This window comes from Myxocyprinus asiaticus, chromosome 44, assembly GCF_019703515.2.
Source record: "Myxocyprinus asiaticus isolate MX2 ecotype Aquarium Trade chromosome 44, UBuf_Myxa_2, whole genome shotgun sequence".
NCBI lineage: Eukaryota > Metazoa > Chordata > Actinopteri > Cypriniformes > Catostomidae > Myxocyprinus > Myxocyprinus asiaticus.
This window is the reverse complement of record NC_059387.1, coordinates 32,745,152-32,763,266: the sequence shown is the minus strand read 5'-3', so window position 1 is coordinate 32,763,266 and position 18,115 is coordinate 32,745,152. Positions and strand designations below refer to the sequence as shown.

The 18,115-nt window shown below is 38.6% G+C and overlaps 2 protein-coding genes across 2 annotated transcripts in view; one reads left to right on the top strand and one right to left on the bottom strand.

Moving 5' to 3' along the window:
* LOC127434135 (rhomboid-related protein 1-like) overlaps nt 1–8,636 on the bottom strand; it is a 34,241-nt gene extending 25,605 nt beyond the window's left edge. Inside the window, exon 1 of the mRNA XM_051686654.1 lies at nt 8,137–8,636. Coding sequence (XP_051542614.1) covers nt 8,137–8,175 — 39 coding nt within the window. The 5' untranslated portion in view covers nt 8,176–8,636. The remainder of the gene's footprint in view (nt 1–8,136) is intronic.
* Nucleotides 8,637–16,634: 7,998 nt separating this feature from the next.
* Nucleotides 16,635–17,600, top strand: LOC127434140 (histone H1.0-like). The gene has a single exon (XM_051686663.1). It carries the CDS (start codon nt 16,859–16,861, stop codon nt 17,456–17,458), a length of 600 nt encoding a protein of 199 aa, XP_051542623.1. The 5' UTR covers nt 16,635–16,858; the 3' UTR covers nt 17,459–17,600.
* Nucleotides 17,601–18,115: the final 515 nt, after the last annotated feature.

Below are 18,115 nucleotides of genomic sequence, written 5' to 3'. Positions count from 1 at the left end.
AGGAGATAAGGATGGAAGGATAAAAAGAAGAAAGGAAAAAGGAAGTAAGGAAGGAAGGAAAGACAAAAAGAAAGAAGGAAGGAATGATGAAAAGGGGAAAGAAAGAAAGAAAAGAAAGGATGAAAAGAAGAAAGGAAGGAAGGGTAAAGAAAGGAAGAAAGAGAGAAAGAAGGAAGGAAGGTCAAAAAGAAGGGAGGAAGGAAGGATAAAAAGAAGCAAAGAAAAGACAAAAAGAAGGAAGGAAGGGAGGATGAAGAGAAAGGAAAAAAAGGATGGAACGAAGGAAGGAAGGAAAAAAGGAAGGAAGAAAAGAAGAAAAGAAAGAAGAAAGATGGAAGGACAAAAAGAAGGAAGGAAGGAAGAAAAGAAAGAAAGACAAGAGAAAGGAAGGAAGAAAAGAAAGAAGAAAAATAACAAGGATCAAGGAAACAAGGAAGGAAGGAACAATGAAAAGAGGGAAAGAAAGAAAGAAAAGAAAGGATGACAAGAAGAAAGGAAGGACAAAAAGAAAAAAGAAAGAAAGAAAGAAAGAAGGATGGAAGGATAAAAAGAAGGAAAAAAGAAAGGAAGGAAGGAAGGAAAGACAAAAAGAAAGAAGGAACGATGAAAAGGGGGAAAGAAAGAAAGGATGAAAATAAGAAAGGAAGGAAGTGTAAAAGAAAGAGAGAAAGAAAGGAAGGATGAAAAGAAAGAGGGAAGGAAGGAAAAAAGGCCAAAAAGAAAGAAGGAATGATGAAAAGAAGCAAGGAAGGACAAAAAGAAGGAAGGATGAAGAGAAAGAAAAAAGGAAGTAAGAAAGGAAGCAAGAAAAGAAGGAAGAAATGAAGAAAGAAGGACTAAAAGAAAGAAGAAAAGACAAGAGGAAGAAAGGAAGAAAAGAAAGAAAGAAGAAAAGTAACAAGGAAGGAAGAAAGGAAGGAGGCAAGGATGGAAGGATGAAAAGAAGGAAGGAAAAAGCAAGTAAGGAAGGAAAGAAAAAAGAAAGAAGGAAGGAATGACAAAAAGAGGGGACAAAAGAAAGAAAGAAAAGAAAGGATGAAAAGAAGAAAGGAAGGACAATAAGAAAGAAGGAAAGAAGGAAGGACACATCTATTTTTTCTGTGTGTGTTTACTCTTTATTATTTCAGAGCAGACACATGTGGAAAGAAAGAGATGGAAATGAAAGAAAGAATCAGTTAATGAAGAGAATTACTGCTGTCACAATGGTTACAAATTACCAATGTGTCACCCTGAGAACGAGCGACACTGTGTCTACACTTCGAGTGACGCGACAACAGCTTAGTTGTGAGCACATCATGCCACCTTCTCGAGTAGAAGGGGTGTTGAGACATCATTCAAAACTACTACTACTACTATTTTTTGGATATGTACTATGGTAATTCTTGGAATGGTATTCTTGGGAGTACCTTGAAATACCATTTAAAACCATGCTATTACCATCTGATACCATTAGTAATCCATAGCACCCACACAGGATTTAGAATGACTTGAGGTGAGTAAATTATGACAAAGCTTTCATTTCTAGGGTGAAGTATTGCTTTAATGAACTTGCTGAATGAATAGTCTGTCCTTAATATTTTAATTACGTAGAAACGATAAAAGCAATAAGACTCTCAAGGCTGTGAATACAAGTACTCCACTGTGTGTCGTGCCTAACGACGTCCTAATACCCTGTCTTATTCACTGAGAGCGAAGAAAGACAGAGGTAGATAGACTAGACAGTCATTAAAGAGGTGAAGGGTGAAGAGTGAACGAAACCTGTTTACCATCCACACCACCACCGTGAATGTAACATCAGCCTAATAAAAATCTGCTTCATTTCAAACTGATCATGCAAACAGCTCGGACAGCTTTAGCTCACTGTCCTCAATACATCTGAAGGCTTGTTCATTGATTATGTGAGTGCAAACAAAGCTGTATCCCTCCGACTGACATTCTGCTGCTAAAGTGTGCTAAAATGAGCCTTACTGTTGCCATGGTTTCCAAAAATACACTCCATATGACTGGGCCCAGAAACATGCGAGTAGTATTGCCATATATATAGCAATGATTTTTTAGTTGTAAAATATAATTTGTACATTTTACAGAATGAAAACTTCTGTAATAACATGGTATTCTTTGAATATCCTTGGAGGTCTATTTGTTATACAGTGCATCCGGAAAGTATTCACAGCGCTTCACTTTTTCCACATTTTGTTATGTTACAGCCTTATTCCAAGATGGATTAAATTAATTATTTTCCTCAAAATTCTACAAACAATACCCCATAATGACAACATGAAAGAAGTTTGTTTGAAATCTTTGCAAATTTATTAAAAAAAAACAACAACAAAAAACACATGTACATGAGTATTCACAGCCTTTGATCAATACTTGGTTGAAGCACCTTTGGCACCAATTACAGCCTCAAGTCTTTTTGAGTATGATGCTACAAGCTTGGCACACCTATTTTTGGGCAGTTTCTCCCATTCTTCTTTGCAGGACCTCTCAAGCTCCATCAGATCTCTCCAGAGATGTTCAATCGAGTTCAAGTCTGGGCTCTGGCTGGGCCACTCAAGGACATTCACAGAGTTGTCCCGGAGCCACTCCTTTGTTATCTTGGCTGTGTGCTTAGGGTTGTTGTCCTGTTGGAAGATGAACCTTCGCCCCAGTCTGAGGTCCAGAGCGCTCTGGAGCAGGTTTTCATCAAGGATGTCTCTGTACATTGCTGCATTCATCTTTCCCTCGATCCTGACTAGTCTCCCAGTTCCTGCCGCTGAAAAACATCCCCACAGCATGATGCTGCCACCACCATGCTTCACTGTAGGGATGGTATTGGCCAGGTGATGAGCGGTGCCTGGTTTCCTCCAGACATGACGCTTGCCATTCAGGCCAAAGAGTTCAGTCTTTGTTTCTCATGGTCTGAGAGTCCTTCAGGTGCCTTTTGGCAAACTCCAGGTGGGGTGTCATGTGCCTTTTACTGAGGAGTGGCTTCCGTCTGGCCACTCTACCATACAGGCCTGATTGATGGAGTGCTGCAGAGATGGTTGTTCTTCTGGAAGGTTCTCCTCTCTCCACAGAGAAATGCTGGAGCTCTGTCAGAGTGACCATCAGGTTCTTGGTCACCTCCCTGACTAAGGCCCTTCTCCCCCGATCACTCAGTTTGGCCAGGCGGCCAGCTCTAGGAAGAGTCCTGGTGGTTCCAAACTTCTTCCATTTATGGATGATGGAGGCCACTGTGCTCATTGGGACCTTCAATGCTGCAGAAATTTTTCTGTACCCTTCCCCAGATCTGTGCCTCGATACAATCCTGTCTCGGAGGTCTACAGACAATTCCTTGGACTTCATGGCTTGGTTTGTGCTCTGACATGCACTGTTAACTGTGGGACCTTATATAGACAGGTGTGTGCCTTTCCAAATCATGTCCAATCAACTGAATTTACCACAGGTGGACTCCAATCAAGTTGTAGAAACATCTCAAGGATGATCAGTGGAAACAGGATGCACCTGAGCTCAATTTTGAGTGTCATGGCAAAGGCTGTGAATACTTATGTACATGTGATTTTTTTTGTTTTTTTATTTTTAATAAATCTGCAAAGATTTCAAACAAACTTCTTTCACGTTGTCATTATGGGGTATTGTTTGAAGAATGTTGAGGAAAATAATGAATTTAATCAATTTTGGAATAAGGCTGTAACATAACAAAATGTGGAAAAAGTGAAGCGCTGTGAATACTTTCCGGATGCACTGTATGCTGTATGTCCAAGTACAGTTGAGATTATTCTTTCCTATGGGGAGTTAAATCAATGCAGCTGGTCATAAAGGAGGAGTCATAGAGGACGAACTGCAGCTATTTTATGCAAATATAATGCTAAATATGGTTCTGCAATCCAACTATCAGCTGCCCTCCTTCCTCTCAGAACAGCTGCTGCCAAAGCAAGTACTGCTTACACACACACTCATGTACTGTATGGTTGATATTTGAACTGTTGTTCATGTCTGTAGCACAAACAATGCTGGACAAGTTACACTCCAACGTTTAATACTAAGGATTATACTAAGGATTATAGCTTTAATCACACTTTTTAAGCCCAGAAGTATTTTTCCCATTCATTTTTTTTTCCATTGGCCTTTCATAAAATTCTTCATAAAAGAGTTGCAAGCCATGAATCAAACCAACCAACTCCGAGGTGAGTCACAACATTACAAACTTTGTTTGATGCAAAGAAAAACAAAGAAGAAAATTCTCTCATTATTTACTCACCCTCATGATATCCCAGGTGTGTATGAATTTCTTTCTTCACCAGAACACATTTGAAGAAAATTAGAAAAATATCTCACCTCAGTAGGTCGTTAAAATGCAAGTGAATGGTGATCTGATTATTGAAGCTCTAAAAAGAACAGACAGTCAGCATAAACGTCATCGATATGACTCCAGCGGTTAAATGAATGTCTTCTAAAGTGACACGATCGCTTTTGGTGCGAAAAAGATCAATAGTTAAGTATTCAATATTACCTTTTTACCTCTAAATCATAGCTTCCGTTCTGCAGCGGTATGCGTGTGTGACGTAATCATGTTGGCACATGCGACACACCAAGAAGAGCAGGGCTGTTTACAAGTGAGAAGGAGGAACGCTGTACAGTAGCTTGGTTGGTTTTGGTTTAGATCTGTATTTATCTGTTTCTTCACTCACAATGGTGTGTTTGTGTGCTCATCCTGGATGTCTCAACCGAGAGGAGAATGTGAGATTACGTCCGTATTATGGCAACACGCGTGATCTCCACCCTTTCGTGAAGCTTACCAGAAGCGTTAGATTACAGTTAAAAAGTACTTAAATATTGATCTTTTTTTGATCCAAAAGCGATCGTGTCACTTTAGAAGACATTCATTTAACCGCTGGAGTCGTATGAATGACATTTTTGCTGACTTTCTGAGATTTCTGGAGCTTCAATAATCGGATCACCATCCACTTGAATTTTAAGGATCTCCTGAGCTAAGATATTTTTCTGTTTTTCTTCAAATGTGTTCTGGTGAAGAAAGAAAGTCATACACCTGGGATATCATGAGGGTGAGTAAATAAATCTTGGGTGAAATATCCCTTATGTCTTTCATTATTTCCGTTTATTATACACAGTGCAGTGCATGTGTGTGTTTGCATGTGTGAACTGTGTACGTGTGCATTAGAGCCAGAAATACTCTGGCTCAGCACTGCAGAGTATAAAAACAAAATCATAAACTGAAAGGTTAAGCATCTTGCCGTTACACACACACATAGTTGCACTATACTCACACCATATGCACACTATCACACACACACCCACACAACACACAAAACTGCCAGTCTTTCCTTCTGTCATAGTACAAACTTACAGTACACACAAATTCAGAGATACACCATGTTAAAACATATGAAAAACAGCCACGGGAAAATATTATTGCTCGGAAGACTTAATGCGGATCTCATTTATGCAATGGACCTTTTTCACATTTCTAGGTTTGGAATGTGGAAAAAAACTATAGCAAGGTAAACTATAGCAATGAATGGGAGATCACAGCAAATATTATTTTTGTGTTTCCATATGCAAAAATTTGATGTGAAATGTTAGAGTTTATATTGAGATCTCTGGATAAAGACATCCTAAACAGTCACACACATTTTCTGTATGTGTCTGTGTGTGTGTCCCTCGTCCCCTGAAGGCAAAGATCAATTCTGCCCCTCCGACTGAATGATAGGCTTTTCTGTCTATCAATCAACCTAATCTCTCAACATCAGCATACAGTAGACAACAAAATCAAACACACTTGCACACACAGACATTGACTAGTATGACTTCTAGTCTCCCAAAATCATTGTTTTTTAAAATACAACCTCCATTTATATTTCAAATTCATATTCTCAGAAGTTTCTTACCAAAGCAGCTTATGAGAAAACGCATATATATTGTAGGTGTGGCGATTTTCTAAGAAAGCAATTATAGATATAACTGTGTTACTTACTAAGTTACTAACAAGACTAACAAATGTATTTAGGCAGTTCCTATGGCGTTGCTAAGCAGTTTTCTATAGGTAGCATATGTGTGGACAATAGTAATAGTGATACTTGCCTTAGCCAACACTAATAAGAACACAGAACTAGTATAATTGCAGATGCAGAGATAATCAAGCACAAAAAAGTATAACTTTTAGAACAAAACTAATTAACATATATTCATGCATATGCATTCAAACCAAGATGATTTGTGCATCCATATAAATACATTTTTGAGTGTAACTAATATGATTTGCACTACTAGGCACTGACAATACAGTTTTTACTAAAATCAAGCCATTAAAGAGCTTTCATAAGGTTTTGGTTTTGCCAAGAAAAAACTATCCAGGAAATTCCAACATTAGCTGCTCCTTTTAGGTATTTAGTAGTTGAAATAAGGAAGTCATCTGTAAATCTGGGTGAACAGCGCTGGATCTCCAAGCTCTTGAAGTTCTCACTGACCTCCTTCTATTTCTACTTCAGAACGGAAAGAGTAATGCACTCTGCACACTGCCAGGTCAGAATGAGTGTATAAATAAATAAAAGAGAATGTGTTTGCAATGTTTGTAAGCAAATAGGAGTGCAACCTCCCAGTACTAAAATAATTGATTAAAATTAAACAAATAGGACACGTGATTTCTAGTTTCATGGCTAAACATATCTCGATATTTATGTGATTTAAAAAAAAAAAACTTTGTTGGTTACTTACAGTACACACCTTAACTCTCCTGGATATTTTGAAGCGATATACTTTTATTGTTTAACTTCTAACTATTTATCTTTATGAATATTTATTCCAGAAGGCTGATCAGAGGGGGGTGGGTCTCCCCTTTGAGTCTTAGTTCCTCCCAAGGTTTCTCCCTCGCAATCACAGTTTTAGACTGTGCCACTAACATCCAGTGCTTGGATTGGAGGTTTGAAAGCCCACCATTACTTAGAGACAGTATATATTCTTAAGCGCTAAATAAAAAGTTGAATTAAACCAAACTGAATCTGACAATCTACTGTATATTCTTAAAAAACTAATGCAGTTGAATTAAATAGAATTTAATTGACCAATTTATCTTCTTAATAGCACTAATGAATGAGGGTATAAATGAGTAAAAGATCATGTTTTTCCGCAATGTTTGTCCGCAAATAGGAGGGTAACTTTCAGTAACAAAACAAAACATTAAACTGAAACAAAAAACAACAAAACATGAAACAAAACGAAAAACAAAACAAAATAAAAAACAAAACTCTGGGCAGTGTACGGTACATATAATGAACATAAATGATCATTTTAATCTGTATTGTTCAAATCACTTATATCAGGTTGAAATAAACTGAATAAATGAATTTTAACAATCTAAATTGTTAAAAGCACTCGTGAAGTTGAATTAATTGAGCATATAAATAAGTAAAAGATCATTTTTTAACAATTTTTGCATGCAAAAAAGAGGGTAACATTTTAGTTCTTAAAGAAAAATTACAAAACAAAAAACAAAATAACACTAATAAAAAATTTTGTTTGAAATGAACTAAATTTAATTTATTTTAACAATCTATATTTTTGAAAGCACTAATGAAGTATAACTGAAATTAATAGAATTTAACAATCTGTTGTTATAATCACAAATGAGGTTGAACTGAATTTAACTGAATAGAATAGAATAGAATAGAATAGAATAGAATAGAATAGAATAGAACAGAACAGAATGCTCGAGTAGTAGTTCCACTGCCATATTCTTGGATTTTTCATCTGCTGGTGACTGTGCAAAAAATATGATACAGGTAAATACATTCAAATATTATTTCAACATAATAAAAGGAAATAAAATATTAAGCAACCAGTATTTATGTATGATTTGCATATATTAGCATATGCCGAACCAGTCCAGTGTTGAGCAGCATCAGTGCCAATACTGATGTCTAGTGTAGTACTATTAGAGTAATAGCCATTGAATAAACAAGAGGACCACACACACACACACACACACACACACACACTCCTTACTCATTCATTCCAGCGCTCCATTCCTCTCAGCTCATCCCCTTCTGCATCGATCCTCAAGTATCAGCTTAGAAACATACATGCACATAGACATGCAGGAGGATGCAGTAACCATAGCAACCAGCTGCAGCTTACCTGCTCTTGTATGAGCTGAAACAGTGAGCTTCTATCCATATACTGGGCCCTGGTGCACGCACAGCCACCAAAAGAAGGACATAGGGGGATATCACTCAGAGATACACATACACACACCCACAAACACACACACAGCCAGTGAGTCCGTCCGTCTGTGCAGCACGCCTCCCCAACGCCAGCGAGACCCTCTCAAATGCACAGCAATAATGTCCGGGAGTGTATCACTGGGACTTCTACCAGTGCCGTCAGCCCAGGTTTAGATGATCCAAACTGGGTTCCAATCCAACACAGGCACTCCGAGTCCCAGTCACCATCCAGAACCTATAGATCTTTGTGGCACTTTAACACCTGCTTCCATTCACCAAAAAACTGCTTTCACCCTGCAGTTAAAACTGTCTCTCTGTCTCAATCCAGTGTCCTTCTGTCTCGTTTCTATCTCCACGTTCCTACCCTTCGGTGTCTCTCAATATGCCCCTCTTGTTGTGGTCCTATGCCTTTACCTAAATCTCTCTCCCTCTCGCCCTTTCTCCCCTCTGTCCTCCACAAAGACTGTACTACCTGAATACCAATGAGGGAGGGGAGGGAGGTGGTGCTGAGCGGCCAATCAGAGCAGAGGGGGGCGTGTCCTAAGATCTGCAGCTCTCTCTACCCTGCAGGAGTCTTGAAGAGACTAAACACACCAACACACGCTCACTGCAGTGCACACACACATATGCACACACACAAATAGTATGCAGGCGCACAGTGGTTTCCTAAATCAGACATTAATCACACACAGCAGATACTACAAACCCTAAACGCACTCTGAGACAGTTCAGTCCCTGCTTATATTGGCTACATATGCACATAACGTCTTGACAATCACATACATGCTGTAATCAGTTAAATCATTTGGGGAGGGGGGGGACCTGGGTAGCTCAGCGAGTATTGATGCCGACTACCACCCCTGGAGTCACGAGTTCGAATCCAGGGCATGCTGAGTGACTCCAGCCAGGTCTCCTAAGCAACCAAATTGGCCTAGTTGCTAGGGAGGTAGAGTCACATGGGGTAACCTCCTCGTGGTCGCGATTAGTGGTTATCGCTCTCAATGGGGCGCGTGGTAAGTTGTGCGTGGATCGTGGAGAGTAGCATGAGCCTCCACATGCTGTGAGTCTCCGCGGTGTCATGCACAACGAGCCACGTGATAAGATGCGCGGATTGACAGTCTCAGAAGGCAGTTGAGACGTGTCCTCCGCCACCCGGATTGAGGTGAGTAACTGCGCCATCACGAGGACCTAGTAAGTAGTGGGAATTGGGCATTCCGAATTCGGGAGAAAAGGGGATAAAAAAAAAAATAAAATAAAAAAGTCATATGGATTGATGACTATCTCTCTGGACTGTTTGAAGGTGGTAATAGTGTAATAAATATGAAAGAGAAGCCTCTAAAGTCCATTACATCTCCATGTTATTCACACTGTAATCTAAGTGCAGATGTTTAAAGGGATAGTTCTCCCAAAACATTTAACTGTCCATATTTCTTTATTAGACACAAATGATGATATGCTCTAATTGTTGGTGATTTTACAGACTACATGCAAACTGAATTTTTACATTTTCTGAAGAAAATGACAAAAGTTACCACCACAATGCTACATTCCTCAACAAGCCACACAATTTGAGGTATACATCCATCATGTGTGTAGCTCAAACGTGTGGGATGAGTTACATGCTGTGTTTTAATTCTTAGGGTTAGGGGTTTGTTCAAAATAGCAAAAGGTTCTAATAAGTGTTGTTAGAGTAAATGATGATGTTACACAGTGGTAAACACTCGACCATCACAGCTTCTTTGGAGTGTGTTGCAATCATCTGATTTGAAATGAGTGTACTGTGTATTTAAAAAAAAATTACTTCACAAGGTAAAACATAGAATAATGTGTTGTTGTAGTGCTTTCAATATAGTATAGGGTGAATAGAATTTACAAATCACTTCTTTATGTTTGGTGGGGGGGGGGAAACACAACATAGAGGTAGCTATTTTCTCCAGTGACAAAAATACATAAAACAGAGAGAGTGCCTTAAGACCCTAATTATTTTGTAAAGTACATAAACAAGACTTGCTCTTCATATTTAAATTAGATACTGACTATCTCTAAATTTCCCCATTAACAACATAATTTATGGTTACCAACATTTGTATGAATGTCTCTACTTGTGGTCTGTTAATGGATGGTGTACTTCCAAGCTGTGAGAAGAACTGCTGTGCGGTCTACCTGCATGATGTAGTGATTTACAGTCACACCTGGATGGAACCTCTCCAGCATCTCCATCAGATCCTGGAGCGGATCAATAACACTGGGCTGACAATTACCCGAGTGGCCAATACATCCACAGGTCAACATGTGACTTTATGATATTCGATTGGCTCCTTGTTATTGATACTTGCGTGCTATCAATCCATCAAAGGCAGCAGTCTTTAAGGATGAACTCCATGACCTCTTCACATACCAGTCTGCACACCAGCAGACAATACAGACCTAGGACAAACTGAAAAGATAAAACAAGAGTAGATCCCTCTGTTGGTGTTCTCAAACATTGAACATTATGCAGAACAGAAAAGTGCTGTCCTCTACTGGTAAAGCGCATGTTCGACATTCTCTATACATTTGTCAAATTGGCCTACATTCTGTACTTGGACATTCATCCCACTTGTATACACATTTCTCAGTCTTATTTGCAATTTTACACACAAATATCTATGATACTGATAAAATCACAAATTTTTAAGCCTTAATTAGCCTTCACTTACACTTTCTCCCTTGTCCAGAATGCTTCTTTGTGTCAACAATTTTAGGCAGTTTAAAGCTGAAGTGTGTAATTGTTTTGGTGTTAAACACTTTCTTCTATCCCAGCTTAAGATGCAGAGACAGCTATAGGTAAGCCATTCGCTGGTTAAATTTCCCGAAAACTGTAAACACTGTGTCTCTGTGGTGCTAGAAAAATTCTAGTTTGATTTGAGAAACCTGTCCAGCCCAATGCAACAACATTGGCTCGACCAACAGCAGTAGGGGGGTGTATTCGGAAAGCTGTTTGAAAACAATGTTTATATGTGCAATTCTGTTCGATGGCACAGAATTTAAACTCTTCAGCTTGAATATAGTACAATCAATGTAATGATGAATATTTCTGTGTACTTAGGACATCTAAAAGAAACTACATTCTTTTCTGGTCTGTTTTCTTTTATGAGATAGTCTGGAGTTAAAAGGATATACCAGGTTCAATACAAGTTAAGCTCAATCAACATTATTTGTGGCAAAATGTTGATTACTATCAAATAATAACAATAATAACTTAAACTTGTCCCTCCTTAAAAAAAAGAAGAAGCAAAAATCCAATTGTTTATATCATAATTTTTCCAATGAAAATGATCATATAAACAAATGTACAGCTCAAATAATACACGAGTTTTAATAAAGAATTCATGTAAATGCTTTTATAAAATATTAAGCTTAACATTTCTGTCTTTAAACCCTACAAAAATTGGCCCCATTCACTTCCATTGTAAGTGCCTCACATTTTTTTTTTATCATTATTATGTATTTATTTATTTTGAGAAAAGGAGGGACAAGTTGAAATAATTGTTTGTGATAATCAGTATTATGCCACAAATGCTGTCGATTGAGTTTAACTTGTATTGAACCTGGAAATGTACAAATAAATGTATTGCTATAACTTCTTAATAAATATAAACAAAATATTTATAACACCTGTATTAACATGGCAATGTGCTCTATGTCATGTGTACCTTCATATCAAATTATTCTAATAATTTTTTTAATTATATATATATTATTTAATACAATAATTTAAATATAGCATTAATAACTAAATGTACTATTATACATATTTTTTATGTAAAACACTCAAGTTTAAGCGACCTTTGGTTATGTCACACACATATGACAAGTAAATGACAGAATATCAACACTTGCTCTGTCACTCAAAATGCAGACACATGCACGCGCATCAACTCATGAGCTCGTTTAGGCGCACTTCCGCTGCCTTGTAGTGTGACGTCACAAGTAGACATGCTATAAGTATCAGGCCTACTTTTGTTTTTTAAAGCGGTTGCATGTCCAAAGCTGTAAAATTCTTGTCATTTAATATGCATGTATGAAATTACAGCATGTAAAATCCCAATTACAGGATCACAAATTAATTTCTGTAGAATTTAGAACATTTGAGCAGCACATGGTGGCCCAAAACTAATTTAGTTTCTCAGTCCCTGACTGTCCATCATCACTATTCTGGGATATACAGCTGTTTTGTCTGTCTGTCTGCCTGTCTGTCTATCTGTCAATCTGTCTGCACAGATCTGAAGAAAGGTGCTGTTTTCAGCACTAGACACCTGCATATGGCAAGCCGATTTATCTTTAAACTCGGCATAATTGCATTTTTACTAGTAAGAATTTAATTAGAGTTCTGCAGTTCCATTCTTACTAGTAATTAATCAATAACACAGCTCTCCAACTGATTTTTTTACAAGTAAAAATGTCAATTACAGAGCTCTACAATTGCATTCTTACTAGTAAAAACTTGTACTCATGAGATGCAAAGCACAAGTGGTTACACCCTGTGACGAGGAGGAGGGCGTGGCCGTGCCGTGAGGACGCACGCCCGGCCCTGAATTGTTCTAATCAGCCAGGAGGGGGATAAAGATGAGCCGGAGGAGCCAGTTCAAGAGAGAGAGACACATGTGGCCGCTTTGTGTGTGTTTAAGTTGATTTGTGTCATTAAAAGTTTCATTGACTGCTCAGCCGGCTCCCGCGTCCTCCTTGCCCATCCTTACCCGTTACATTGGTGCTGAAACCCGGGAAGGAGGAGGGATGCGCTGTAGTGGAGTCCTCGCTGCTGTCGTCCGCCAGATATTAAAATTGTTTTAAGCTTATTTAGCAAACATTTTAATTGCATCCAACAAGAATAAACAAAGATGAACAAGGGTATGTTTTTATTTATTTTTCAGTATCTTGAAACTTTCCTTCCAAGCTAGGCAGATCTGAATGCAGAGGATCATGAGCGCATAGCGCCCTCATGTGGCATTATAGCAATCTAATTGAAAACACTGCATGTTATCAAATGTTTGAAACATCCAGCAAATGATCATTTTCACTGTGTACAGTCTTCAGATTTATTAATAATGTAACCTCAGTAAATTAGTGAAAAATGAAATTACTTGCTATTTAACTTTTGCCAGAGTTAATGACAAAATCAAAATAAATAATCTTTATGATTACATCTGCATAATCATAACAATATCTTAACATAATAATTTTAATCAATCAATGACTTTCTAAAAAAGTAAAAACTTTAGAGCATGAAATAAAAGATTATTGGAATGAAGTAAAGTGCAAACTGGTGTCTCCTCCTTGATTTCTTTCTTGCTCCCTCTCTCTCTCTCTCCGCACATGCTCTCTTCAGCTTGTCGGTCCTCCTGTGGTGGTGGATCATGGGCAATATACCATCGGCGAGTGTACATTGGATGTACACATGAAATCACAATGCATTGAGGGTAAGAATCAGTTAACATACTGTACAGTGTGTAGTAAACGAATTAGGACACCACTACAAAATCGCAGACACAAACAAAAGTACACTATAAGTGGATAGGTGGCAATTTCGAAAACAGTCCCTGTTTACAGAATAGAATTGGTAATGATTTTAATATAATAGTTTTAATACATTTACTGTATAATAATATAATCATACATTTTCTCTCTCTCCCTCCAAACCCCCTACCCCAACCGGAGACCCCTCAAAAGTGTAATTCACATCCTGGTTTTCACAACAGAAATTATACTGTATGTAATAATATACATTTCCTGCCTGACAATTTATACAAGCCAGATGAATATGAATATGCATGAGGCATGATTACCATAATGGGATAGCACTGAATAGAGAGCTCTACAATTCAATTCTTACTAGTTACAATCGCTATTGTAGAGCTCTGCAATTACTTTCTTACTAGTAAGAATTGCAATTAAAGAGCTCTGCAATTAAACATATCTTTAATGTGATTTTTTATAAGTAAAAATTTAATTAGAGAGCTCTGTAATTGAAATTCTTACTAGTAACAATTAAACTAGAGAGCTTTCTAACTGGAATTCTTACTAGTAAAAATTTAATTACAGATCTCTCTAACTGGAATTCTTGCTAGTAAAAATGGAATTACAGATCTCTCTAACTGGAATTCTTGCTAGTAAAAATGGAATTACAGATCTCTCTAATTGGAATTCTTGCTAGTAAAAATGGAATTACAGATCTCTCTGATTGGAATTCTTAATAGTAAAAATGGAATTACAGATCTCTCTAATTGGAATTCTTATTAGTAAAAATGGAATTACAGATCTCTCTGATTGGGATTCTTGCTAGCAAAAATGGAATTACAGATCTCTCTGATTGGAATTCTTGCTAGTAAAAATGGAATTACAGATCTCTCTGATTGGAATTCTTACTAGTAATAATGGAATTACAGATTTCTCTAATTGGAATTCTTACTAGTAAAAATGGAATTACAGATATCTCTAATTGGAATTCTTATTAGTAAATATGTAATTACAGATCTCTCTAATTGGAATTCTTACTAGTAAAAGTGGAATTAAAGATCTCTCTATTTGGAATTCTTACTAGTAAAAATGGAATTACAGATCTCTCTAATTGGAATTCTTACTAATAAAAATGGAATTACAGATCTCTCTAATTGGAATTCTTGCTAGTAAAAATCTTATTACAGATCTCTATAATTGGAATTCTTGCTAGTTAAAATTTAATTACAGATCTCTCTAATTGGAAGTCTTACTAGTAAAAATTTAATTACAGAGCTCTTTAATGGGAATTCTTACTAGTAAAAATGCAATTGTGATGAGTAAGGCTGGGAACATTAAAAGCTAATTTGGCTTTCCATACCTGCAGACACCTTTATCTACATCACTAAGAGGAGCTGTACATAGAGCACGACACACAGACACACACACACACACACACACACACACACACACTGGCACACACGGATGTGTTTGGATTTAACAAAAGCAATCATAGTGTGTGATGTTCATTGGTTTTAATACTTACTGTATGGCATTCTGTTGGTAGCCTATCCAAAGTGGCACAAAAGAAAGCAACAAAAATCATATTCAAGGGTCTACAACTGTCTAGCGTCACTTAATAATTAATAGTACCAAAAGCAAAAATATTTAAAAACAATATTGTTCAATTTCAGTGTTATGAGCGAGAGACAACCAGCTCACCAGAGCGCGAGAGTCAAACAGTCGCGCGCTTAATCAACAAACTTGAGTACAAAGTTAAATGGTTAATCAATTTGTTTAATTACTGATATGCAGTGGGCTAATTAAAAGTTCTGTAAAGGGGGCTACACGTGAGGTGTTCACAGTAAAACCTGAAGTGAATAGATTCAAGATGGCGTTCTGACTGAAACAGCATCAACCCTGAAAATGTGCATAACGAAATAAGCCCGCGCGATGGGAACACAATGGTTAAGAAATCATTCAGTAGTCTGTAAACTGATCACTTTATTAGTGAACGATGCCAAAAATGAGGGAAAATATACCGATGGGGTACGCGTTTCCTTGCCAACGCAGTGATAACAAAAGAATGCGCGAGCGCTTAAACCATCAACTCAGTTTGATTCATGTCAATATGCCAGTCGTATTCATAAAGTGCAACCCATCGGGAATGTATACATAGACCGATATGTGCAACCTGACCACGGTACCGGTGGGTTCTGATCGGTAAAGCTGGTCTTTGAGTCGTTGGCAACTTTCCTAACAGCCGAGCAGTTCTGTCTGAACACCCAGCATTTGAGCTGCTGGTATATGTAATATAACCTTTTACTCGTATAGATATAAAGCACATGTGTTACACCAACACACCTTGACATGTGTGAATATGATGCATCATACGAGAGACACTTTAATTCGCGCACATTTAATTTATAGAAGGTTTAACAATAAATAATCGCAGTAACGTCACGCGGACTCGGTGGCTGGACTGTGTTAGTTCGTCAACTACTTCAGCTTATTAAAAACGAAAACGACATTTTCCATGAATCAAACCCATCCGGTCCTCCTGTGTGTTGATTGGGCTTTCATGTGCATTCGGTGTTTCCCAGATCGGTTTCGTTGTTTTGGGTTAATTTTACCTGAATTCTGCTAAATACATCACCGCGCTCGCCAGTTTGAGTCGATTTTCGGGGGAAAAAAGTTAAAGGCTCGATGAATTCAGGCCAAAGCGACACACGGACGTAAAGCCCAAAGCCTCCCCTCTTGGACCGTGGCGCTGGGAGGATCGGTACCGAACCAGGCTGGCTAAATTCGGCCTCAGTTCGAGGAGGAAGAAACACAAACCAGCCCGCGCAGATTTCATGGAAGCACGCTCGATCAGCTGCTGGCAGTTGGTGTTCTCAATCACGTCCGCGTGGAGGCTTCATATACAGTACAGGCGCACTTTGGCAGATAATATACACACTTTTCGGAGCGCGCTAATTTCTCATATCGAAATAAATATTTGAAATCACAAATCATCAAAGGACGCAAGTCAGGTGTGACGTGGCTGCAATTAGAAGAATTTTAGCGAGACTTTTTTGCGAGTGAGTTTTTGACAGTTCGCTCCAGGTTTTTGTTTGAAATCCTCCAGGACTAACCAAAACTCTTTTTTTTTTTTTTTGGCCATGGCTGAGACGGCAGCGGCCCCCGCGTCCAAGCCCAAGAAGGCGAAAAACGCCAAGAAAGCGACGTCGCATCCCAAATACTCCGACATGATCAAAGCGGCCATCGCCGCCGATCGGAGCCGCGGCGGCGCGTCGCGTCAGTCCATCCAGAAGTACGTGAAAAATCACTACAAGGTGGGAGATAACGCCGACTCCCAGATCAAACTCGCCCTCAAGCGCCTGGTGGCCAGCGGGCTCCTGCGTCACACCAAGGGCATCGGAGCTTCGGGCTCCTTCAAGCTGGCCAAAGCTGAGGACCCCAAGAAGCCCGAGAAACCCAAACCGGCGCCGGTGAAAGTCAAGAAACCAGCCAAAGCTGCCGCCAAACCCAAGAAAGCTCCCAAGCCCAAGAAAGTGGCGAAATCCCCCGCGAAGACCAAGAAAGTCGCCGAGAAAAAAGTGAAGAAGGTGGCCGAAAAGAAGAAGTCGCCCGTCAAAGCCAAGAAAGTTGCCAAGAAGGCGAAGGTGGCCAAACCGGCCAAGGCGAGCAAAGCGAAGAAGGTGAAAACGGCGAAACCCAAATCAAAAACAGCGGCCAGGAAAACGGGCAAAAAGAAGTAAACAAACTCCATTCCGTCGGACTGACTTGGTGTAAATACACTTTTGAAGCAAATGTTTTTTGGTATATTGTTATTTTTGTACGGGGTCTTTGTGCGCGGACTTCAACCCGACATTTTCAGAAACTTTTTTTGTGCACAATTAGACGAAGATTTCAAGATATTTCCACTGAAACGGCTAAGCAGTTATTTATTTGTGATTTTTACGAACATTGTTTAAATTGAACCCTGTGTTGGACACTTACCAGACAGACTAATTGAGATATGTCGCTACAATAATATGTTAAGAAATATTCTTAAAAAAAGTCTCATTGTTTGTATGATGATGTACATGACTGAACCAACCTAGTGACGTGGACTGTTGTAGTCTAGACTGTCATGTTCCATTGCTGTCCAGTAATACTGTCATTGCGCGTAATAAGTCACATTGCTGTGCATCAATAAACGTTTCTCATTTCCATGCAAGCACAAGCGTTTGCCTAGTATTTTAATGCGAAACTATGGAGAGCAGAGGGCTTGTGAGTTTACAGGGGTGTTACTATGATGACTAGTCCCGGGGTCTTGCATGGAGTTTTACTTGTGCCACAATTCTGCACGCACAAAATTATATTTTGAGTGCACAAAAAAGATGATATTTTGAGCATGCAAAAAGGTATTTTGC

Excerpts from the sequence above, each read along its gene's own strand:
- LOC127434140 (XM_051686663.1), top strand. The coding sequence starts at position 16,859 with ATGGCTGAGACGGCAGCGGCCCCCGCGTCCAAGCCCAAGAAGGCGAAA.